The sequence below is a fragment of the Mus caroli genome, unplaced genomic scaffold (genome assembly GCF_978045245.1).
Source record: "Mus caroli unplaced genomic scaffold, Mus_caroli_1 scaffold_5, whole genome shotgun sequence".
Classification (NCBI taxonomy): domain Eukaryota; kingdom Metazoa; phylum Chordata; class Mammalia; order Rodentia; family Muridae; genus Mus; species Mus caroli.
The window spans coordinates 30462119-30488438 of NW_028227260.1; the positions used below are offsets into that span (position 1 = coordinate 30462119).

At 37.8% G+C, this 26320-nt stretch overlaps 1 protein-coding gene across 2 annotated transcripts in view; it reads right to left on the minus strand.

The window, feature by feature from the left end:
* Positions 1-1788: 1788 nt before the first annotated feature.
* Positions 1789-26320, minus strand: part of Rnf128 (ring finger protein 128) — a 105841-nt gene continuing 81309 nt past the window's right edge. For both annotated transcript variants that reach the window (XM_085838009.1, XM_085838008.1), the window contains exons 3-7: positions 16008-16079; positions 11204-11286; positions 9659-9755; positions 8506-8674; positions 1789-3196 (exon numbers count right to left, since the gene is read on the minus strand). In XM_085838009.1, the coding sequence (XP_085694135.1) occupies positions 3063-3196; positions 8506-8674; positions 9659-9755; positions 11204-11286; positions 16008-16079 (555 nt within the window). In that variant the 3' untranslated portion in view covers positions 1789-3062. The remainder of the gene's footprint in view (positions 3197-8505; positions 8675-9658; positions 9756-11203; positions 11287-16007; positions 16080-26320) is intronic.

Below are 26320 nucleotides of genomic sequence, written 5' to 3' on the forward strand. Positions count from 1 at the left end.
TCACTGATAAAAGAAGCAGCCTATGTAGTGACTATCAGGTTAGAACATAATATAAATTCTGATGCTTAAGCTAAAGTATATCAAATAGTAGTAGCAGGAAGTAATAAAATCCACAAGTGGCATGGAATCCCTCTCCTTTATATATACCAGGAAACTCCAAAATATACATAAACATAATGATGTGCATATGAATGTGTGTGGTAGTATTATCCATAATGGCCAAAGTGGTGAAATACCCTAAGAATTCAGTCACTAATGAAAGGATAAACAAATGTCAGGTATTTGTATGGTGGAATATTACCCAACAATGAATAGGCATGAATTACTGAAATTATATTCTATGAGTGAACCTTGAAAATATTATGGTAAAGGGAATCCGATCACAAAACCTTTATTGAACAATTCTGTTTGTATGATATATCTAAAATAGACAAGCCTAGAGAGACAAAAGGCAGACTGGTAAATGCATGTGTGGGCTGGAAATGGGAACAGGAATTGACTATCAGTTGGTATGAGGGGATGCTTTTGGATAATGGAATAAGGACCTGAGTTCAAATCCCAGCACCTATGTTAACAAGCTGAGCATACATTCCCCAAACACTTGGAGCTCTACCTCTGGGTGGTCTAAAAGCCTTTTCTGGCCACTATATATGCCACCCTTCACTACACGTATGTATATACTCAGACATGTACCCAATAGTTTATTTTTTTCTAAGTTAAAAATACCTCTCTTGCCAGGTGGTGGTGGTGCACGCCTTTAATCCCAGCACGTGGGAGGCAGAGACAGGCGGATTTCTGAGTTCGAGGCCAGCCTGGTCTACAGAGTGAGCTCCAGGACGGCCAGGCCTATACAGAGAAACCCTGTCTCAAAAAACCAAAACAAAACAAAACCCCTCTCTCCCTGAAACAGCATGCACGGGACCTACATGGGTCTGCACTGTGTCCTCTGTACATATATTATAGCTTCCAATTTAGTACTGTAATGAGACTCCTGAATGTGTGAATAAGTGGGTCTCTGATAACTGTGCTTGTTCTTGGGGCTTTTATTTTATTGTCAGATTGGCTTGTCCAAGTTCAGTATGATATTTTTTTATATTTTATTTTGTTAAGATCTAAATTCTTAGATGCAAAAAAATACCTCTCTAAAAATAAGCCCCATGAACTTAAACTCTTTGAAAATACAGGGACTACTCACATTGCATGCATGTTGTCACATGCAATATGTTTACACTGATTTTGATCATCATGGTCCTGAGGTGATCCAAGTATCTGTATATTCTTAAAATGTTTAACACAAGAGAAGATAGGCTCTGATTCATAAACATTATCCCACCAATCATACAGTCACAAGAGAAAACTGGAAGAAAGCTTTAAAACATTGAATCAATCCTCCTGTCACAAATGGTATGAATATAGGTTGCCATCCAGAACTTTTTTTTAACTCTTAGATTTTTATTCACTTTACAGCCCCACTCCCTCCTCTCTTCCCCACACCTGGACTGCCTGGTTAGGCATAAAGAACTTTTAACCATGCATTTTATTACTGATCGGCTTTATTATCCAGTTTGTGTGACACGTATAACTAGTTCACAGTCTGTTCAGTGAGATCAGAATGGCAGCTCTTCCCTTTCTGTGTAAGGTCATAAGCAAAGATCACACTGGATGTTCAGTCTATATTGATTAAATATACCAATGACCATTTACACCCAACTATTCTGCCCATTCAACAGTCGATGTACTAGATACAAAAGTTAGCTAGCACATGAGAGCTAAATCGAACACCAGATACAACCTTTCATTGGAATATTTTATTTACATTTTATATTTAAAGAGAATCAGTACAAATCGGGGCATATTTACAGCATTTTCAAATCAGTGTACAAGAGTGCAATGGTTTCATCCATTATATAGTCAGCAAACAAAAATACACGTCTGTTCTATTTTTGTCTAAATCCTGTGGGAATTTGCACTGGGAACAAAACACAGCCACACAAAGTAGAAATAAAGTGCATCTTTTCAATAGCTCTATTTAACTTTGGTGGTTGAAGCTTCAAACTTTATATTAAGGCACCTGGAATCCCCCCTTCCCTTGATTCTTTTTCAAACACCAACAAATGCATTCACAAAATTATAGATAGATGGACAGAATTTAAATTTCATGTAATTAGAGACCACAAGGCCAAATGTAAACTCAGTTTTCAAGGTCAACATTGTTTGGAAACTATTTTCCACAGACACATTCTACAGAATATTCTCTGCAGATGAATTCTGCACTGTAACCAGTTACCAATTTTCTACGATTTAGTTCAGCTATTACTATTTTCAAATTTGATGGTAGTTTCTATCCTGTGCTTTTGAAAACATCAAGCTTGAGAAATAGTTTAGAATATTTTTGTAAGAAACTTTTTATGTCTATAATCTTGTGTGGTGTCACTAATATACTGATCAACCAATTCAGTTCATATTTTTCTGACAAACTATGCTCAACACTCACATGAAATACATACACAGCTTAATTTTAAAATGAAAAGGTTAAAATGAGTATTTTGCTTTAATCTTGTACTATCAACTTAATGCCTAAGTTCGCATTGCTTTTTTTTTCTTTTTTTTTTTTTTAAAACAAATTCCAGATCAATATAAGCACCTGGAGACAAACCCCGACACATAGAGCCCAAGCTAAAGTAGTAGTATTGTTTAATTATGATACTATCACAAAACAAAGTGATTACAGCTACTCCACATTTTTAAAGCAACATATTTTTTATAACAAAGTTGTTGTAAATGAAAAACCTGACTACTCATAGACGGTTCTGAATGTTTAAAAATGTTGCTATCACTATCACCAAGAGGAAACTTGCCTATGAAAAACATTATAGTGAGTTTGTGGAAAACGGTACTGGGGTAAATATGTTAAGCCATTTAACTATAGTAGAATATAAGTCACCTCAGCACGTTCAGTATCATTCTTGTTTTATGTTTACCCAGTTCATTCAGAGTAAACTAGGCCCTGATTGGCAGTCCTGTTGTTACTAACGGTTCAAGTTTTCTATTGACACAGATTTTTAAGATTTAATCTCCCGAACAGCTGCCTCTTGATCAGGAGTTTCATCTTCTTCAAAGGTTGGGTTGTCAACATGGGGAACAACATCCACGGCCACAGAATTTGCTTCATGGTTTACCAGCTGTAGATTTTCATCTGGACACAGAAGTGAAGATGTTAGAATGATAGTGCCTTTCTTTCCTTTCAAGGCAAGAAGTCTGCACTCATTTCCAAGATGGCTTCCTTATTCAATGCCATCATATTCTCATGATTACCCCTTAATACTACGTGACATTTTTTTTTTAAATCCAAGTGTGGGATGACCTCCTGTATTCATACCATTCAGCAGGTAAGACACAAGACTTCTTCTACCTTCCAGGCTAGCCTTAGTTACACAGTACACTTCAGGTTGGCCTAGGCTACAGTATGAGATCCTATCTCAAAAAAAAAAAAAAAAAAGGAAATCTTAATTTATATTGCTTCCTTTAAGGCACTTTTGACATTATTGATTTATGATTCCTGTTTTTTTTTAATTTATGTTTGTGTGGTTACTTTTACCTAAATTATAAACATACTAAGGGCAAAAATTACATCTTTTGCGTTTTTTTTTTCCTTTTCTAAAAATATCAGTTCTTAAGCCTGGCTGCACATTACTATCACTTGGGCTATTTGAACCTAACTGTATAGTAAATAGAATACATAACCATCCTAGAAGAAGAAAGGTGGGGGATGAACAAAACAACACTGAAGTAACTTCAAGCCATATGGCTAAAGGAAAATGGATTGTAAGGTAGTTGCTAAAGTATTTTATGAGCAATGGACAAATCAGGAAACTAACAAAGAATGAAAGAAGTTCTGTGATCTCACTCTACTATAAATAACCCAATAAAACGGAAAAAGGGATGGCCCCTCCTTACATTTGAAAATTAGTATGTGTGGGAAGAATGACAGAATTAGCAAATCACTATTTGATGAATAATTATAACAGGAAGTATCAATTATTGTGAAAGCTGGCCAAGAAATGAACCACGAGAAGCAAGATACGTGCATAGTTTCTAAGCACCTATCAAAAAAGATATTCAATAATTACAAATGGAAAACAGTAACTTTAAAGGGAAGAATTTGGCAGAGAAAACCCTTAACCAAGTGAACAAAGTTAAAGTCATCTGTAATGAGAACATTGTGTGCCTCATAATATGCGCTGCTGACTGGGACACAGCATCCGCTTCACTGGCATTCTAACCAGAAACGGACAGGGATTTAATTACCATGAAGCAGCAGACAAGGCTAAGTAAAGGAACATTTTTTATAAAATAACAGAAAAGTAATATTCAAAAGTACCAACCTCATGAAAGGCAATTAAGGAATTGCCATGGATTGGAGGTCGAGGAGACATAAGAGGAAATTAAACATGGCATCTTGAGACAGAAAAGGGACATGCATGGGCCATCTGCTCAAGCTGAACAAGGTCTCTAGTCAATCCTTCATCAAGTCATTCCCTAGGCTCCATATAAGGATATGGGTATATAAGATGTTCACATTTACAGAAGCTAGGCAAGGTAGATGGGTAGTCTCTGTACAATTATTGACATTTAAATTTTCTTAGTCAACTGAAGCTGCTTCAAAATTAAAATAAAAACTACCTGTAATTAATTAGGCACTGTCCATCAAGAATTCTGATTTAATTGTTCTAAAGTGCTTTTTATATGCCATGCTTTTAAAAATTTTAATTGAATTTATCTTTTACTTTACTACTCACTGCCCCCCTTCCGGTCATTCTTCCCACAATCCCTCCACCCTCCGTCCTCTCCTTCTCCTCTGAGTGGGTTGTGGCCCCCTTGGGTACCCCTCCCCAGCCTGTATGCCATGATATATATATTTAAAATCTCTCCATGTGATTCTGACATACAGCCAGTTTGACAACCAGGGGTCGTATTGGATGTGCTCTCAGTGTGCTTCCACACCAGAAAATTGGTTAGAGATACAAAATTTCAGGCTTCACTCAAAACCTACTTAGTCAACAAATCCTCCAGGAAATTAGGCATGTAGTTAACTTTGAAGACTAGTATACTAACAGAATTGATCCCAATGTGTTACATAGAGGAAGTAAATATGCATTTGCAAAATTATAAATATCCACTTTCATTGTAATTATCAGAGACAATCGCCAAACCAGCAATATATACAAACCAGACTGAATTATAACCTAAATGGTCATTTTTTTCATGACAAGTTTACATTTCTCAGGCAGCAGGGTGTGCTGAGTAGAAAACAGGTTAATATAAGATGCTCTAGAGGAACTAAAAGCTGTCTGAAACAATTTAAGTTTCCTAAATGCATTAATAGACATTTGTGGTTATTGATGTTCAAGTGAAATAAAGGCTTCTCGAATGCAGAGTGGGTGTCAGACTGAGAAAGTTAGAGTGGAATGGCACAAAGATATGCAGAGAGCTCACAGTGCAGCTATTTATGGAAGATTAGAAATTAGTGGGATGGCACTGAGAAAATATACTGAACCAATGGGAAAGAAGGAGTGAAGAATCTAGGGAAGGAGAATCCTTAAGGCCTCATACATCCAGGTAAGGATGCAGGTGGAGCATGGATCATTATTTCATTTGCTATTTAAATGATCTGTAGAGTCTCTTCTGCTTCCCCACCCTCCTAAAAACTGAACGCAATCAAATAGGATGGAATTTTTTTATATAAAAAAAACTAGCACAAATTAAATTATCTTTTATCTTCACCAAGTTCTATTACCATACGATTATGGGAACACAAGACCATCAAGACAAAGAAACAATGACTCAGTATTGCAGGTAGAACAATCTACAGATAATTAAGATTCCTATGCACATGTTCAAGGAAATGTCTGGAGACTAGGTTGCAAGGAATGCAAGGTTAGCTTTGACATACTTGTGAGCCTCCTGACATCTTCAGAAATGATCGCTATGGTACTGATAAAGCCAGAGGGCAAAGGTTTATGTCATGGGAAGCTGAAATGTTCAAAAGCTATTGTACTTTGTTCCCTCCACTTTTACACTAACATTGGGTTACTACAAAGTAAGGACCAAGGGAAAACCTTCAAGCCAAGAAAAACACAGAGCTGCCAGGCAAGAGGATCAGGAATTCAAGGCCAGTGTGGGCTACATGAGACCCTGTCTCAAAAAGACAAAAACTGCACACACATTCAAAGAAGCAGATTCTCAGCTCCCTGGAATTGCTGAAGGTAGGCAGATATGATTTTTGGTAATGGTTTAAACCGAAATGTAGTGCACATCCCATAAAAATGTAATTTTTAACTCTATAGATCAGTTAGGGGTGTAGTCGAGTTAGGGCATGTAAGAAGCTCTGGTTTCTGTGGCCAACAATGCAAAAAAAGAAAAGAAAATACAGAGTTCAAAGGGTTTTGTTATAACCACAAAATTTTGCAACTATCACCCCTACCTATTATTTTTTAAAAATTAGAATTATTTAGTTCCTGTATATGAGTGTTTTGCCTATATGTATGTATATGCATCATGGTTCCCTCCACGGTTAGAAGAAGCTAAAGCCATGTGATGCACTGGAACTGGAGTTGCAGATGCTTATGAACCATCGTGTGGGTGCTAAACAACAGGCTCAAAATTAGTGCAAGAGCAAGGAGTGCTCTTAACCACTGAGCCATCTCAATGGCCTCCATCTAATTTTAGAAAAACACAGAGCTGCCAGACATTTCTGTCTCTCCCAAAAGAAATCCCTTACTTACTAGCTGCCATTTCCCATCCTTATCCTCGGATTGTAGCAGCCATGAGTCTGCTACCTGCCTATAATGGTGTACCTAGCCTGGATTTTTTATATAAATAAAATGGTAAGTGAGGCACAGTGGTGTTGGTTTGTAATCTTAGCACTTTGGAGGTGAAGGGTATCCTCAGCTACATACCAAGTTCAAGGCCAATCTGGTTTCTATGAGACTCTGTCTCAAAAAATAAAAGGAAACAACAATGGAATCCTACAGCACACAACATGTGACCCTTTGTGTCTAGAAGCTTAGTGGTGTGTTTCCAAGACTCATGCCTGTGTAGTATCTATCAATAAACAAGTTTATTGATGGTATGTATTTGCACATGCATGTGTGTGCATTTGTGCATGCATGGGTGTGTGTGTGTGTGTGTGTGTGTGTGTGTGTGTGTAGGTCAAAGAAGAACTAAAGAGAGTCAGTTCTCTCCTTCTACAAATCAGATACTGGGATTAAATTTAGGTTGTCAGAGTTGGGGACAAGCATCTTACCACTTGAGGCATCTTGCTGGCTTTTTCCCTTATTTGTTGACACAAGTTTTCCTATATAATTCAAGCTAGCCTTATACTTGTGGCATTCCTTCTACCTCCGCCTCCCAAGTTCTCTGATTACAAGCATGAGTTGACATATTTTCCACATCATTCCTCTTTTGTTGTTGCTGTTTCTCTTTATGTTTTGAGATGGGAAATTTCACTGTGTAGCCCTGGCTGTCCTGAAACTTACAATGTATAGCAGGCTGGCCTTGAACTCACAGAGACTGCTTCTGCCTGGGTGCTGGGATTAAAGCTATGTATCACCATGCCCGGCACCTTCTGTTATATACATCCGCCACATTTTGTTTATTCACTTGTCAGTTAACAGACAAGTCCTCTCCACTTTGGCACTATTAAGAACAACACTGTTGGAAACACTCATGTACTATGTTTTGTACGGGCATATGTTTTCACTTATCTTGGCAAAATAAATACTTAGCAATGGAAAAGAAAAAAGAAAAACGCTGAGAGAGTGAAGTTAGAGAAAGGAAGAATTATGTGGAGATTTGATATTTTTAGAAGTAATAAACAACCTCCAACTATCCCCATTCATGTAAAATCACTAAACCGTAATAATAATTTCACATGAATTCCAAACAATATATTCAACCTGAGTGTCTGTCTAACAATTGATTCATGTCCTGGACAAGTCAACAGGTGGCAGCATATACCATTGTTCAACCTAGTTTCCTAGGTGCAAAATGGATTTCTGAGAAGATAGGCAGAAATCTAGCTTTTGTAAGTCAAATTCTTTTATTACTTCTGGAGCCATTTATTCTACATTCTGAATTATCAGTAGTAAACAATGGCTTCTAAAGTTTAAAGTTGCTCTTTTGCCTCAGTAAGGAGTCAATTAGCCAACATTTAAATGGCCCAGGGCATTTTCCAACAAAACTCTCCTTTTGGGAATAATCCCAGTTCCGTCTGCATGTCATCTATTTTAGGAATACTTGAATATGTATGTTCTCTTTGAATATGCATATACTTTATGGCAGGAGTGCATCTTTTATTGTGCCATTTTAAATAGAAAAAAACCTTAAAATGACATAAGGAATAAATGAAACAACTACTAAAAAGCAAGATGCATAGCCAGATGTGTGGTCCGCAGTGGACTGATTACTTGTGATGAGCCCACTGCCCTTCAGTACTGTGCTTACTTGCTGACTGCGCATGTTCCTCCAGAGGTGGTTCATCTGCTCCTTGTACTGAAGCATATCCAGATGATGCAGTCTCACTGCGATTGTCCTCTTCATGGGGAGAGGCAGTATTAGATGCGTCATTAGAAACAGGAACTTGTAAAGACACTGATCCATCTTCAACATCCACCTTTAGGAAGCATTTGAACAAAAGAAGATGTTTGGAATACATGCATTACATTGACATATGATTATGATGTTTTCATTTGTGATAACTTACAGAAATATTTTTTAGCCTCATAAACCTCTAATCCATTTTCATGATCACAAAAATCTCTTGCTGGCCTCAGTCACAGTAGCTAGGGTAGGAATTGGCTCTACCAATGAAGATATATATATATATATATATATATATATATATATATATATATATCTTCATTTGGCTGATTCCTTCACTCTTCACTGGTACAAAGTAGGCACTTAGTATCCATTAATATATGCTACTCTGTCACAAAAGAGAACCGAGAATTGCTTTCATCTGCACATTTCTGTTAAGTTAAAAAGATTTTATTGAGTTGATATTTATTGTATCTTGAAGATAAGTTCTTTCATTTACCAAATACAAAATTATAATTTTATTATGCTTTCTCAAACTAACATGGTGATTAATGACAAATTGGATAATGGTAATAATGACAAGGTTAAAATAGAAAAGTAGATAACACCTTGGTAGTTTATATTATGATCCAAATTTAAATTATGGTCCAAATTATGATCTAAATAATAAGTACATTTGAGAAGAAGAGGAAGGAGAAGGAGAAGGAGAGGAGGAAGAGGAGAAGAAGAAGAAGAAGAAGAAGAAGAAGAAGAAGAAGAAGAAGAAGAAGAAGAAGAAGAAGAAGAAAAAGAAGAAAAAAAAAGAAGAAGAAGAAGAAGAAGAAGAAGAAGAAGAAGAAGAAGAAGAAGAAGAAGAAGAAGAAGAAGAAGAAGAAAAATATATATGTTCAAGATGGAGGAATTTCCCCGTGTCTATGAAAGAAATATGCCTAGTTTTAGGGATAAACTGATTTGCACATTACCTACCCAGAGAGAGAAGTTATTTTCATGAATGCCCAGGCATATAAAATACCACCCTGGTGAAGTTCCTTCACAGAAAGGATATAGCAATGTTTACCTCAATTCCCAGAGCTTTGAGAATGTCACACTTGCACATGGGGCAAGTCCTGTGTTCTAAAAGCCACGGGTCCACACATGTCTTATGGAAAATATGACTAATGAAGGAGAAAAAAGATAATTTAGTTATAAGGTGTGAAACAGCATCAACACTTTCACACACACACACACACACACACACAAACACACACTCAGGTTATACTTAGCCTTTGTATGGATATCTTTTTCTGCCTTTAAAGATGCCATTAATAAAGGAGCCACGAGAATAGATTTTGGAGATTTCATAATGCAGAGCTCTTAAACATACCTCCATTACTCTAGCCTCAAAAAGCTATCTTTAATATTCATAACTTGAAAATGGCTAATGCTACCACATTTAAGTCTGTTGGTAGTTCCAATGTTACAATATTAAAAGTGTCAGTTCCCTACTCTGAAATGGAATCAGCATTCTCCGTAACAGAATGCTATAGCACTGATCAATCAATGTATATAGTGCAGTATCAATGCCTAGGCAATGAAATATGCTCCAAGAACCCGATTATTAGTTAAGACCAAGATATAAGATACAATTTGTTAAACGCATGAAACTCAAGAAGAATGAAGACCAAAGTGTGGACACTGTGCCCCTTCTTAGAATTGGGAACAAAACACCCATGGAAAGAGTTACAGAGACAAAGTTTGGAGCTGTGACGAAAGGATGGACCATCTAAAGACTGCCATATCCAGGGATCCATCCCATAATCAGCTTCCAAACGCTGACACCATTGCATACACTAGCAAGATTTTGCTGAAAGGACCCAGATATAGCTATCTCTTGTGAGACAATGCCGGGGCCTAGCAAACACAGAAGTGGATGCTCACAGTCAGCTATAAGATGGATCACAGGTCCCCCAAAGGAGGAGCTAGAGAAAGTACCCAAGGAGCTGAAGGGGTCTGCAACCCTATAGGTGGAACAACAATATGAACTAACCAGTACCCCGGAGCTCTTGACTCTAGCTGCATATGTATCAAAAGATGGCCTAGTTGGCCATCACTGGAAAGAGAGGCCCATTGGACTTGCAAACTTTATATGCCCCAGTACAGGGGAATGCCAGGGCCAAAAAATGGGAGTGGGTGGGGAGTGTATTGGGTACTTTTTGGATAGCATTGGAAATGTAAATGAGGAAAATACCTAATTAAAAAAAAAGAAAAAAAAAAACCTTCCAGAGGAGGAACTTTTTTAAAAAAACTAAAGAGTGAAGACTTCAAAATATGGCACCAAGACGATTCTAGTTTTTCTCAGTAGAAATATTAGAATAAATTTCACACACACACACACACACACACACACACACACACACACACACACACACTGCTGACTAGGTTCCTCAGTTTCCTGCAGAGAAAACAAATTGTCAAGAACAAACTGTACCGGATTTTGGTGATACATCAATTTTGAAGCATTCAAAGAGTACCTTTATCCTTAATAGTTCAAAATAGTTTTCCTTTATCATGTTAATTTGTGGGAGATATTATTTTTACAGATATGAAAGAAGATGAAACTTACTTGCAGGTTAGGATGCGCACCAAATCATTTGGCTTATAGAGCTCAATGCACACAGCACAGCTATCTCCATCAGGGCCAATTTCCTATGGATAAAGAGTGAGGTGTGACTCAAACAAGAAAAAGTTTCAAAGGCGATTTAAACTTGACACTTTGAGGAGGTAAAATAATAAAGTCGACAAAATGGAGAAAGAACAAAAGTAAATCATGTAGTACTAACTTCAGCTTAACTATTGGGGAGCAGGGCGGGGGGAGAGGAGAGGGGGCTTTCGGGATAGCATTTGAAATGTAAATGAAGAAAATACCTAATAAAAAATGGGGAAAAAACCGTTGGTAAGTTTTATTATGTTCTCTAAAAATGGTATAATTTACATTTAGTAAAAGCCAGTCGTTTCCTTTACTGTGCTACATGTTATGAAGAACATATGCAGTGATAATATTCCCACCACAATAAGGTACAGAACAGTGACATTAACCAATCCATAGCCCCGTAGGAACTAGGGCTTCCTTTCATTCTCAACCTCTGCCCATAGCTGATATATGTTCAATTTCTACAGCTTAGACTTCTTATAATAATGCCATATAAATAGAATCATGTACTATATCTAGCTTTTGAGGTTCAGATCCTTCACAAGGTCCTTGATATTCATGTATGTTATTGTATGTAGCAGTAGGACTTTCTTACCCTTTTATTACTATATTTTATTCTATGATATGAATATTCTAAGTTTATCTATGGATTTTGATTCTTTCCAGTTTGAACAATTTCTAATAACTACATTTAAGAATTTAATGGGAATATAGGTGTTTCCTTCCTTTATGGTGAATATCTAGTAAGATAAGTGTAGTTTTTGTAGGGTGGTCATGATCATTTAGTCTTATCACCAGAAGATACATAAGAATTCCAGACAGAAGCTGTATATATTCACCAGGTCTTGACTTTTCCAGTTATTTTCACTTTTAGCCAGGCTAATGAATGTGTACTGGTCTCACGTGTGGTTCTAACTTTGTATTTCTCTAATGACCAGTGACATTGAGTATCCTTTTGTATACTTCTCAGCCATATGTTCCTTTGATGAAATGTCTATTTAGCATACTTATTACATTGCTTAACTTTAAAGAAATATTGTTATTGCTGTGAGCTGGGAATTGAACCCAGGACTTCTGTAAAAACAGTAAGTGCCTTTAAACTCTGCACCATCTCCTCAGCCCATGTTTATTCAAAGTAATAAGCACATATAATAGGAAGTTTCATCATGTTATTTTTAGTCTCTGTTATTTTTATTTTATGTGTTTTGAGTGCCTGAAGGTATGTGGGTATGTCATATGCATACAGTGCCCAAAGGGGCCAGAAGAGGGCGATAGATCCTCTGGGTCTGGAGTTACAGATGATTGTGAGCCACCATGTGGTTGCTGGGAATTGAACTCAGGACCTCTGGAAGAGCAGCCAGTGCTCTTAACCACTGAGCCATCTCTCTGCCGCCTCACTGTGGAATTTTAAATTTGTTTTGTTATTGATATGTCCTCCCATATGCTCTACCATCTCCCTGACCTCTCTTATACTCTCGTATACTCCCCCATAGCCTTTCTGCTTTTATACCACATGTTTGCATCGATATTTTTATTTAGTGATTCCTGTTGTTATGGGGTCAAAAGTTCTTTATGTTCTAACCATAGTCGTTTAACAAATATGTGGTTTGAAAATATTTTCTCCAAGACTGTACCTTGCGTTTTCTTTCTTTAAAAACTGTCTTTCAAATAACAGAAGATACATCATCATCATCATCATCATTATTATTATTATTATTGGTTTGGCTTGTTTGTTTAGTTGATACAGGGTCTCACTCCGTAGCCCTGGCTGTCTGGGAATTTGCTATGTACAGCAGGTTGGCCTCACATTTAGAGACACCTATGCCTCCCAAGTTCCGGGGTTAAAGGGTGTGCTCCACTATGTCCACCAAGAATTGAAATTACCTTTATTTTTATTTTATTATACTTTATATGTATGTAAGTTTTAACTTCTTGTATGTCTGTGCACCATGTGCATGTCTGGTCCTGCAGAAGCCAGGAGAGTGCATCAGTTCTCCTGGAACTGGAATTATAGATGGTTGTGAGCCACCCATACGTATTAGGAATTGAACATGGGGTTCTCTGAAAGAGTAACTGGTGCCTTTGATCCATCTTACCAGGCCCTTTAAACTTTGACAGTCAAATTCCACATTTTCTCTGAGGATTTGTTTTTGGGGTCATACATAAAACCTACTAATATAAAATATTAGTGTATTCCATAAAATGAATTATTTTTTCTCCAAAGACTTTATCAGCTGTATATTTAGGCCTGTAATCTTTTTTTTATTTAATTTTTTACACTGTATGGAGAATGGGAATATTTTTATAATTGACACTGTGATGTCTAGTTTTCTATCAATTTGACATAAGCATCATTTTGGAAGAAGGCATCTCAATTGAGAAAATGTTCCCACCAGCTTGGCCAGTAGTGCACTTTCCTGGTTGATGGTTTATATAGTGCGGGCATAGCTCACTGTGGATGGTGTCACCCTGGGCTGGTAGTCCTTGGTGTTATAAAAAAGCAGACTAAGCAAGCAGTCAGTAAGCTCCTCCATGAGTTTCTGCGTCCAGGTTTCTGCCTTGCCTTCCCTCAGTGATGGAATGTGATATAGAACTATAAAGTGACATGGACCCTTTCCTCCACAAAATGCTTCTGGTCACAGTGTTTTAATCAGTTCATTGCATTCTGGTTTTATTATTCATAAAAACAAAATAAACTAGCCAGGCATCTGTTGGTCCATTTCTGGATTCTACTCTGATCATTCATCTATTGGTCTCACACTTCTACACTCTCACAGATACAGCCTTAAAATATTTCTAAAAATTGGAAGGTGTGAATTACTATTTGAAGTTGTTCCTCTTTTAATCCCCCAACCCTATATTTAGACAAGGTCTTTCTATATAGCCCAGGCTGAACTTGAACTTGCAATCCTTCTTCATCAGCTTGCTAGGTACTAGAATTGAAGGCATGTACCAGCACTGTCCCACACACTCTAGAAATGGAGTCATGTGAGAATTATTAGTGCTTGTGAGCACATTCCAAAAAAACAAGAGTCTTGTGACCTTAGTTTCTTCAAAACATGGAATTGTTCTTGGAATGTGGCTTCATGCTCTTCCCGGGTGTAGCAGATAGGACTGAGTTTGCTTTAGAGTCTTCAGTATTCCTTGCTGTTCTTATTTAATTAAATGCTCATATGCTTCTATGGAAACTGTGTTTGCCATGTGTGGCTTGTCCTTGTAATTGTCTACCACTTAAAATCATGAAAACTTTACTCATGTAGCCATTCTTAATCCTCAGAATATAGATTTTTTTCTGGTTCTCTGAAGAAACTTGGCTATTGCATGAGACTTTAGTCAAGCTTGTTAACCAGACTCCATTTTCCCAGCCACCATTTCTAGAGAAGTGATATAGGATATCCAACATCTACAGCTCTTATTCAAAATTATTTTGATTATGCTGATACTTGAGCGTCGACAATATTTTCTCGTGAAAATTTTTGGTGAAACTGTATCTAAGCCATACGTTAGTTTAAGATGAACTGACACCTTAACAATGAACTTTTTTATCCCAACACAATACATGTCTCCATTTCTTTAGATTTTTCTTTTCCTTTTTCTAAAAAATTTTATTAATCATTTTATTTGTTTATATTTCAAATGTTATCCCTCTTCCCAGATTCCCCTCTGCAAACTCCCATCCTATCCCCTTGCTTCTATGAGGGTGCTCTCCCACCCACCCACCTCACTCCCACCTCACCACCCTAGCATTCCCTCACAATGGGGCATCAGGTCTTCACAGGACCAAAGGCCTCTCCTCCCATTGATGTCCGACTAGGCCATCCTCTGCTACCTATGCAGCTGGAGCCATGGGTCCCTCCATGTGTGCTCTTTGGTTGGCTGAAGGTTTTTTTTTAAACTTTTTTCCTCCATATTTACAATTGAACTCAAAGTCTCAAGGATGAAAAGCAAGAACTCCAGCACTTGGTGCTGTGCAAATTTTAACATGTCAATCTTGTATATATTTTGAATATTTAGAGCCAAGCACCTAATGCTTCCCATGGTGTTAGAAATGGTAAATCTTTACTTCACTAAGTCATGCCGATTTTTTTTTTTGCTGATGTCTTTTCTCATCAATGTCCAAAATAAACATTCAAACAAAGTCGTCCTGAAGCACTATATTAGTTTTCTATCATTGCCATCACAAATTATGATCTCTTACAAGCTACACAGTAATAGAATGCCTTATTACCTTTTGTGGAGGTCAAGAAGTAACCGAGGGGTTAGCAGTTCTTACTGTGAGCTTCAGGGAACATGCCTGCAATTACTTTTCCTAGCTTTGAAAGAGTCCTGGTATTCCTGGTTTCATGGCTTTTTCTTTGAACCACTCAGCCTTTCTTTATTTCACAGCAATGCTGCTATGTATGGTGGTCAAACCTCCTTCTTCCCCGAGCTTATATGGATTCTGATTATATTTAGGACTTGTCTAAATAGTCCTGGATGATCTCATTCTCAAACTTTCCATTGCTGCAATTTTGTTCTGCCAGATAATAATATTCACAGGTGCCAGTGATTAGCATGTAAGGTACAGTCGGGGGCCATTGTACAGTCTAATTGCAGTATTGAATAGAATTTTTAATACTCAATGAGGTATATAAATGGCAATGAAAAGGCATTTGGACAATTGGCATTTAGTTTGAACAATGGTTTGGTAGTATTGCTTTAAAAGTAAGAAAAGTACCTTGTCTCCTTGTTTCAAGGTGCGCAGCTGAAGCCTTCCAATAGCTTTTTTAGCATCTGCCTTTAACTGCCTCTGTAATAAAAAACAGATTATTAGAAGACATATTTTTAAAAGAAGTATGATTTAAAGTAATGATTCAAATATCCATCATTAAAAGTTACTGTCTAAATGAAACTTTACAGATTAGAATCTGTGGCTGGGGAGATGGCTCAGTTGATGAGGTGTTTATTATGTAAGCTTTAAGGATCTAAGTTTGATGCCTAGCACTCAGTAAAAGCAAGGCGTCATACTGTGTGACTCTAATCCAGCACTGAAGAGGCAAAGACAGGATGATCCCTGCACCTTGGTAGCCAGTCAGTCTAGTTGATTCAGTGAGTTCCAGGTTCAGAGAAAGACTGTATCAGAGAGTAAGGTAGAGAACTATTGAGAAAGACACATGTCTTTGATCATTGGCTTCCATATGAATGTACAGTTGCCTGCAAACATAACGTGTGTGTGTGTGTGTGTGCATGCACAAAGATTTTTAATTGGAAAGTTTGTATACAATATATTTTGATCATATTCTTTCCTTTCCTCCAATTCCTCGCATATCCTCCCCACCCTAACCCAACTTCATGTTCTGTCTCCCTTCACCTCCTCCCCCATCAAAAGAAAACAAAAACACAAAAGTTACAACAATAAAATAATGTTAGTAAAGAAAAAATATATCAAAACAAAAAGTACACAAAACCAAATAAAAAAACATGGAGTCTGTTTTGCTTTAGCTATGTACTCCTGGATATAAGGCCTGCCCTTATGAGCGGTTGATATACCCACTCTATTGGAGGAAACTGAATTTCTCTTTCTCAGTAGGTATCAACAAGAAATAGCTTCTTGGCGCGCGCGCACACACACACACACACACACACACACACACACACACACACACAAATAAACTAACCATAATACATATCCCCTTTATCTGATATCAAGAATGATCTTCCAAATTACTGAAACATTTTCTTTTTTCTTTTTTTTAAAAATGTATTCACTTTATCCCGATGACTCCCCCCTCTAACATTCTCTCCCCCATCCCACAGTCCCCGCCTTCCCCTTCTCCTCTGAGAGGATGCATGGTCCCTACCCTGGTACATCAAGTCTCTGATGGGGGTAGGCACTACTCCCACTGAGGAATGGATTCTACATACAGGTTTAGGGATAGTTGTTCAGGACCCACATGAAGTCTGAGCTGCACATCAGCTACATATGTACGGGAAACATTTTCTCATAGTCCACTGAGTCAATTTTATGCTGCCTATACATTCACAGCTGTGTGGGGCCATCCACTAGATCAGTGGTTTTCAACCTCCCTAATGCTACAACCCTCTAATAATAGTTCCTCATGTTGTGCTGACCCCCTCCAACAATAACATTATTTCATTGCTACTTCATAGCTGCAATTTTGCCACATTTATGAATCCTAATATAAATAAATATCTGATATGCAACCCCCTGGGGTTGCTAACCACAGGTTGAGAACCACTGCACTGGAATACAGTGTATATACCATGGATAAACCCTTAAAGAAAACTGACATTTCATTACAAATACCCATCAACTGTTAATGGTTCCACTAGAGGTGGAGTTTTCCAGCCCATCTTCCTTCTTCTTCATGCAGGCATGCTGACTCTTTTGCAGGTAATCAGTTACTGTGAACTCAGTGCAGTGGTCCGATTATGTCCAGAAGATACTGTTTTCCTCCCTCTTCTAAGATATTCCCTGTGCCTTGGGGTTAAGCCCTGTGATATAGATGTCCCATTTATGTCTGAGTATACCAGAGACACTTTGTTCTCTGTACTTTGACCAATTGTTTCATTGGTAACTCCTGTCCATGGCACAAAGTCACTCCTTTGATGAGGACCAAAAATAGCACTGATCAATGGGTATAGACTTATGAATTTAGAAGACAGTTTGATACTATGTCAATCTAGCAAAATACTAGTAATAGCTCCACCCCTTGGGTTCTTGGCCAGATTTATAGTACCAGACATTACTTTCTCATGTAGAATGGACCTTAAATCCCCAAATTACTGAAACTTACTGTGTTTCCCTACTTTTAAAAATAGCATCCCTGGGACCATAATGGCAAAAAACAGTATGCCTCTCTTCCAAATGGATTCAGACGCTATGAATTTTTGAAGCAATTTTCCTATTTTCAAGCTCAAAGGACCTTAAAGTATACCTTCTCCAATTTCTTTTCTGAAATGGGTCTTGTTCGAACAAAAGTGCACAGGATTTGAATTCAAATGGACCTAGATTAAAAATCTGATTTTGTCATTGACTAAAGAATAACACTGACAAGTCACCAAAGTATTACACTTACTTTTCTATAAAATGAAGAAAATAACGCCTATATGTTTAATATTAGAAAAACCTGCTGCTTACAACCAATTTTGTCTAGGAAGGAGGATGGATTCCAAATTGTTTCACTGAGCATGTATCTAAGATGAGTCTGGATAGTCAACATCAAAGCAAAGCTCTTATAGGGAGTGGACCAAAGACTGAAATAGTCTGCATAATTGAGTCACAAGTCATATTACAAAGAAAATGACCCTACAAGTTAAGAAAAGATTGCAAAGAATGGAATCATTGGGAGACTGTCTTGCTTTTATGAAGCTGGAATTGGCTATAGGAATAAAACAAGATATTTGGTCTTAATTTGGTATAATGCAGCAAATAAATCTTTTCTGTTTTTCAGAAAACATCTATATTTTATTTAAGAATGTCTCAGGTGAATATACTCATGTGTAAACTGAACTTGCGGTAGCTTACATACACATCAAAGTCGATGGGATGTGAACTCAAGGGCATTTCAGCAAGACAGATCATACACGATCATATTCTGAGTTACAATCTTAGTTTTAGTTGCAAAAATGAATAAACATAGCAGAACTTCATAAAAAAAATTGGTATTGAGAACCAGCGTTCATTATGAGAAAGAAAGAGCTTTCCTGCCCCCATCCCCCACCTCCCCAGAAAGGTTTCCAGCTCACAGATATATCATGGAAATTATATATAATGCAAATAAAATACCTAACATAGTGCCTGACATATCATAGATACTCAATAAAACATTTAGTAAATGGAAATATAAACTAGGGTTTGTAAGTGAGTAACATACCTGTGACTGTTCCAGACAATGATATTTTGAAAGAAAGTAATCCATAGTAGGGGTATGTAAAGAATGTCCCTAGTGCCTAAAGATGTGCCCCATATATCATTTTTGAAAGATATTTGACTGAAAGCTAACATAATTACTAACCAAACTCCTTTTCTTCTATCACAGGAAGAGCAAAAACCTGGCTCGAATTGCCCCTTGACCAGTAAATACAGATGAGTAAAAATAACTAACGCAGCTGGGCGTGGTGGCGCACACCTTTAATCCCAGCACTGGGGAGGCAGAGGCAGAGGCAGAGGCAGAGGCAGAGGCAGAGGCAGAGGCAGGTGGATTTCTGACTTCGAGGCCAGCCTGGTCTGCAGAGTGAGTTCCAGGACAGCCAGGGCTACACAAAGAAACCCTTTCTCAAAAAAAAAAAAAAAAAAAAAAAAAAAAAAAAAAAGAAAGAAAGAAAGAAAGAGAGAAAGAAAAGGAAAAGAAATAACTAATGCTGCTGCAAATGAAAGCACAAGTAAAGGCTAGAATAAGAAGAGAGCTTGATCTTTATATCCCTGGAGCCTAGTTCAATAAAACCATCTAGAATTCAGCTGTTTTCAGATTGGTCTCTAGTTTCCTGAGCCTATAGGCCGTTAAGCTGTGTTCATTTCACCAGGTGAACAACTAAGAGCCACATGCCTGGATGTGGCTCAGATTTCTAAGCCTCAGTACTTTCTTATCACATAGATCAGGAGCTACTACGACACTGAGGAAAAAAATGCAATATAAAGGGAAACAGAACCAATGACAGGAAGGCATATTGTATACCCAGAAAAATATCTTTGTTATCTGTCTTTAAAACATTTCTCATTGAGGTTTAAGCATCAAGTTCTATAGCCAAGTGGAGAACTGTGCTCATTAGGAACTGCTATTTCTCTAGCATGTTTATTTGATTAAGTATACATGTGCATTGAGATGAGGGAGGGTGATCTGGCTGCAACATCTGTCACTCTACTCGTCACCAAGGTTGACTCAGCTAATTTGGCTGGCTAGGTTGGTGTCCCCTTTCAACCTTACCACTCCATGTGTGCCTCACGCAAAGCATCATGCTCCATTGAAGAGGACAACCTTCCCCTAAGGAGGAGGAACATTCTTTTGTCAAGGCTATATGAATAGCTGTACTCCCCTGACAGAGCCTCCAAACAAGCTCTCAAGCTTGCATTTGCTGATTTTTTCATTCCTAAATGTTCAATTCAATATATTATCAATCCCTGAGTCTCCAATGGCAATGTTTGTGTGTTTACTAGTAATGAATGCCACATAATTTTCCTTCATTGCAGATATGAATGTAATACAAATTAATTTGAGGTTTGGGCTCAAAGGCAAATATGCCATATATGAATCTATTCCTAAGGGGAAAAAAAGAGCTGTTACTAATATCAAGCTAAAAATAGGTGATGGGGTAAAATTCTCTCTCTCTCTCTCTCTCTCTCTCTCTCTCTCTCTCTCACACACACACACACACACACACACACACACACAAACACACACCACCTAATTGCAAGAAACTTGCCCCAGAAAAGGGGGATGCTAGAAGGTTGAGATGGTATTAAAGGGATAAGGTAGGAGTGGGTGGGTGGGTGGGGAAGTACTCTCTTAGATGCAAAAGGGAGGGGTGGGGGTGGGGCTCATGGAAGAGGGACTGGGAAGGAGACAACATTTGAAATGTAAATACATAAAATAATTAATAAAAAATGAAACTTGATTACAGAAGATCTCGAAAGACCTACAACCTTTAAAGATAGCATGTGGGTTCAAATGGCAATTTGTAATTTATTCCATAAATAATGAGTACTTTGTGTAGTTCTCAGACCTCACTAGAGAAGTTGCTTTGTGTACTGGACAGTGGTGAACAAAAAATAAATGTCAGCAGAGTGCTCAGCAACAAATGGGACAACTATGTGACACCTATCAAAGCTCAGGGACCTCTCTCAAAAGATACCATAAGAAGATTATCAAAGCCTGAGGTCAGGGATGGCCAGCACAAAATGTCTTCTGGGCATGAGATAACCACTGACGTATGAACACATAGCAGCTGTGGCTGCTTGCGCAAGAGCAAACTAGTCAGCATTCCTGCATGGAGGAAGGCCTGAAAGAAAGCCCCCCAAGCCTAGTTAGCTATTTATAGTTGATGGGTGCTGGAGAAGGAGAGTCACTTTTTTACTAAGGGTGTGGCTCCTCATAGATGACCCGTGCTCTAGTGCAGTGCCTCTCAACCTTCCTAATGCTGTGATCCTTTAATAGAGTCCCTCTTGTTATGGTGACCCCCTAAGCATACAATTATTTGCTTTGCTACTTCAAAACCACAGTTTTGCTACTGGTATGAATCTTAATGTAAGTATCTTTTTTTTTTCCAATGGTTGTAAGCGATCGATCTCGACCCACAGGTTGAGAATCATTCTAGTGGCTAGTCCTACACCCATGGTATATACATAATATGTAATATATAATTAATATTATATATATGCAGCACAAATTGGAGTCAGTGGGAGAGAGAGAGAGAGAGAGAGAGAGAGAGAGAGAGAGTAGGGATGTTGGGATGCAATTAAGGAGAGGCTTGTAGGGTGAATATCTTTAAAATAGGTTGTATGAAATTCCCAAAGGATTAATAAGACTAGGTTTAAAAGAGAACTCTAGGTCCTATAAGTGTGTTATTTCTTTATTTTTCTCCCTCTAAACTGCTAGTACCTAGGGGCTGGCTCTTAATTGTTTTTAAAAACTCCCATAGTGGCTACTCACTGCTCCGAGAATATTTAATTTAAAATATAAATACTTTCATGGTTTCTCAAATAAGGCGTTTCTCAGTTTTAGTTCTCAAAAGCCTCTTTTCCAGTACATCTGCGGAAAGTAATTTGTAAGGAGCAGTTACTGGGCCCCGACTACCTATCAGGCTCATGCCTAAGCTTTTTACCTGTGTCATCACGTATAATCATTAACTAACATGTGAAGTAGGTATTTTAATATCCAGGTTTTATAGGCAAGTCAAGTGGGTTCTGAAGCTTGACTAAAGTCCAGGCAGGTGGCAAGGCTGATTCAGTTCTAGCCCAGCTTGTATCTGACTTTAAAGCCCGTGATCTCTCCACAGCTGCACACTGCCTCCACTGTGTGCTAGTGAAGAAACCTTTAAAAGGCTTTGCATTTCCTTACGGAGAAGATAAAGGAGAAAAAAAAAAAAACTAGGGAGGGAACCCTCAAAGTCAGCTATTACTTAGTCTTAAAATTGTTTCTAAATTGGCTATATGTTGCGATTTGAGAAACATTTTAAATAGATGTATTATACTAACAACCTCTCCTCTCCTCCTCAATGTTAAATCATATCTGGTTTAAGAATATTTGACAATCGAGTTGAAAATTGAAGAAAGAGACACTCTGTGTGTGTATCTGTGTGTCTATGTATGTGTGTGTGTCTCTGTGTGTCTGTCTCTGTCTCTCTTGTGTGTGCGTCTGTGTGTCTCTGTCTCTCTCTTGTGTGTGTGCGTGTCTGTGTGTCTATGTATATGTGTGTGTCTCTGTGTGTCTGTCTCTGTCTCTCTTGTGTGTGTGTGTCTGTGTGTGTCTATGTATGTGTGTCTGTGTGTCTCTGTCTCTGTCTCTCTCTTGTGTGTGTGTGTGTGTGTGTGTCTCTGTGTGTCTGTCTCTGTCTCTCTTGTGTGTGTGTGTCTGTGTGTGTCTATGTATGTGTGTCTGTGTGTCTCTGTCTCTGTCTCTCTCTTGTGTGTGTGTGTGTCTCTGTGTGTCTGTGTGTGTCTATGTATGTGTGTCTGTGTGTCTCTGTGTGCCTCTGTCTCTGTCTCTCTCTCTCTTGTGTGTGTGTCTGTGTGTGTCTATGTATGTGTGTCTGTGTGTCTCTGTCTCTGTCTTGTGTGTGTGTGTCTGTGTGTGTCTATGTATGTGTGTCTGTGTGTCTCTGTCTCTGTCTTGTGTGTGTGTGTCTGTGTGTGTCTATGTATATGTGTCTGTGTGTCTCTGTGTGTCTCTGTCTCTCTCTTGTGTATGTGTGTGTCTGTGTATATGTGTCTGTGTGTCTCTGTCTCTCTCTTGTGTGCGCTCGTGCTCACACACTCACCAATTTTCTTAACGGAAGCTTAATGCCACTCCTCGAGCCAATCAAAAGCTTTGACAGTGACATGCCAGTAATGGAAGCTATCAGCTACACGGTTTTAGGTTATTGTTGCTGTTTTTTATTCTAAGATTTTTCAAGGTGGCTGGGAGGAGGGAGCTGGAAATAAAGTCAGACCAATTCTCATTATTTATTATAATTTTCAATTTTAAAATTGAGATGAACATAAGCTGTTCTATTTAGTTCACCTGTACAGTCATACCACATTACATAAAACATATGTCAGCCTGCCAATTTACCTGCCTGGGATTTGGCCACCGGGCATTTAACAGTCAGTGTAACTGAACTATACACAAACAACTAATAGAGTTAGACTAATTACTTAATGGGACAAGAGTACACAAAAATCAAAAGGGGGGGGATAATGCAAAGAAACTGACTTTCATGCATGAGTCATTGCCTTTTAAAAAACAAACATTTCATTAAAAGCTAAAAATATAGGACATTGTTCAAGAATGAAGAAAAAATCATAAGCGTGGCTCAGAGTTGGTAAAAAATGATGTATAAATGTGTATAAAAATATATAGTAAAGGGATTCTTTCCCTAGGATGCCTATCTGTGAGCAAATGCAGTGTGTGTGCTATGTGGCAGTTTCAGTGTGTGAAATCAAAGGCACTGAGAAGGACGTTTCAAAGAAAAGCTATGCACAATACCTGAATAAAACAGTTCCTACAATATGAAAGCGTTTTCTTTCATTAGAAAAAAATTAAGAAGCAACTTTTAAAAAATGTTCCTTATCAGAAAGGCGATGCCAGCGATTAAAGCAGTTCGCATATATCTAAAAGGCCTGGAGACAGGCAGGGGTAAAGAAGAATATAAATCATTCCCAGAAAGATGGCCACCATTAGCAGTATAAGGAACTTTATATACTGTAAGGAAGAATTGTGAAGAAAGGAAAATTGGTCAGTGGAGATGTTATAACTAAGATTATGGCCCTTTCAAACAAATATAATCAGCATCTTTAGAAATCGTGGTGTGACTGTAAATTTGCACTTCTAAATCAACTCTAGTCCCTTGCTAACATTTCCCTTTCTCACAGCCCTGGAAGCTGCTGTCTTGCTCTCTGCTTCTATGAGATTAACTTTTTTACAAAGCTAAGAAAATCATGGAATTCTGCTACTCAAAATCTTTTACTTGAAATTTGCTAGGAGAGCAGTTCTTAAAATGGATGTTCCTAAACACATGCAGGGTTAACTCTATGTGGTGAAGGAGAGGCTCAAAACATTGGCTCGGGCAATCATTTCACAATGCACAGCATATCAAACCACTACAGTGAACATTTTGGATACAAGTTTATTTGCCAATTATGCAGCATAAAGTTGGGTAAAGATTTAGTGATATCATCTGGGTATGGTTATACCTGGCTGTAGCCCCAACCAGTGTGGAAAACTGAAATGGAAGGATTGCTTGTATCAAAAGTTCATCACCACCTCAGGTTAATTGTTATGGTTTGAGATGTAAATGTTTTCAAAAGCTCATTTTCTAAAGGTGTTGTTACCAGCCTGGGGCACTACTACAGATTCATCAAACCTTTCAGAAGTGGGTCTAAAACATATTGATGGTGTATCCTTGAAGGGCGTGTTGAGATCCCATCCTTTCCAGTCTTCATTTGTGTTCATAACCACAACAGGGTTAGTAATTACACTACATAGCTACGTGGTCTACTATGATGCTTTCGCCAGCCTAGAGGGACTGGACTAAATGATTGTGGACTGAAATCTCAACACCATGAACCATCATCAACTTTACCTACTTTAATTTTTCTCAAGTATTTTTGTTACACTGGCAAAACTGAACCAAATCAAACAAAAACATACCAACAGCAGTAAAACCCAGTCTCAAAAAAAAAGCCAGTAAAATTAGAGTACATGAATATATTAAATTCTGTGACTCATTATTTGAGTTTCCTTTCAATCTATGTGAAAGTCAGAAGATTATAAATATAGATCTCATTTAGACAAGTATTTGTTTAACTTCCTCCATGTAAGAGCCAACATTCTCATGGCTTTGTAAAAGATCAGGAATAATTCTCAAATTTAGGCAAGTACATACATGCAAACACACTGACCACAAATATACATTAAGCATATATAGACAGATAGACAGACAGATGATAAACTAAGACAAATAATGGTACAAATATAAGCAGCTAATGGCTTTTTCAGTTATTTTAACTAATAGACCATAATTGGGAATGTTCCAGATAATATTAACAATAGCTTATACTTAAAGACAACTGTTTTAAGGCAGGGTCTCACACTGTAGCCCAGGCTTGTCTTTAACCCACTCTGTAGCCAGGCTGGCCTCAGACATTCACTAACCCTCTTGCCTCATCCCCCCCAAATGCTGAGATTATAAACATAAGCCAACATACTAGGCCTAAGGATTAATTTTAAGATATTAACACAGCTTAGCCTTTCTTCATCTGAGAGCACTCTGTATTATTATTTCTAACAGGAAGCTATAGGTAGATGTGTGGAAGGTCTCTATCTAGGGAACTAATTTGAGTATCAGAGTCCCAGACTCAAATGGTAGGAGTGGGAAGAGCTGGTAGCTAGGATCATCTTGCTTGCAGCTGGTCATACTGTCTGAAAGGCAGGGCCCAGACAATGAAACCAGCTGTATATTAGCTAGCTCAATTGTTGTGCAAAGCCATCTTGAAAAACTGGTATAACATGGTTCATTGCTCTAGTCATATCTAACAATACATCAACCACTGATATAAAGGACACTTTGAGGACCACATTCCCAGAGTTGGCTAATGTCCAATCATGGTTAACTTGGAAATATTCAAGGTATAAGTTCCACTCTGTTACCTCTTGTATTACAGTCTATTGACATTGTCTATGGTCAAAACTTTTTACAACAAAACCATCGTGTGGTACCTTTAATGAATACTTCATTGGTAAGTACTTACCATAGTAAAGTCTAAGTATTTATATATGCTGTTATATTCATATTTATATGTTATAATATGAACATATAATTTCATATAAGTAG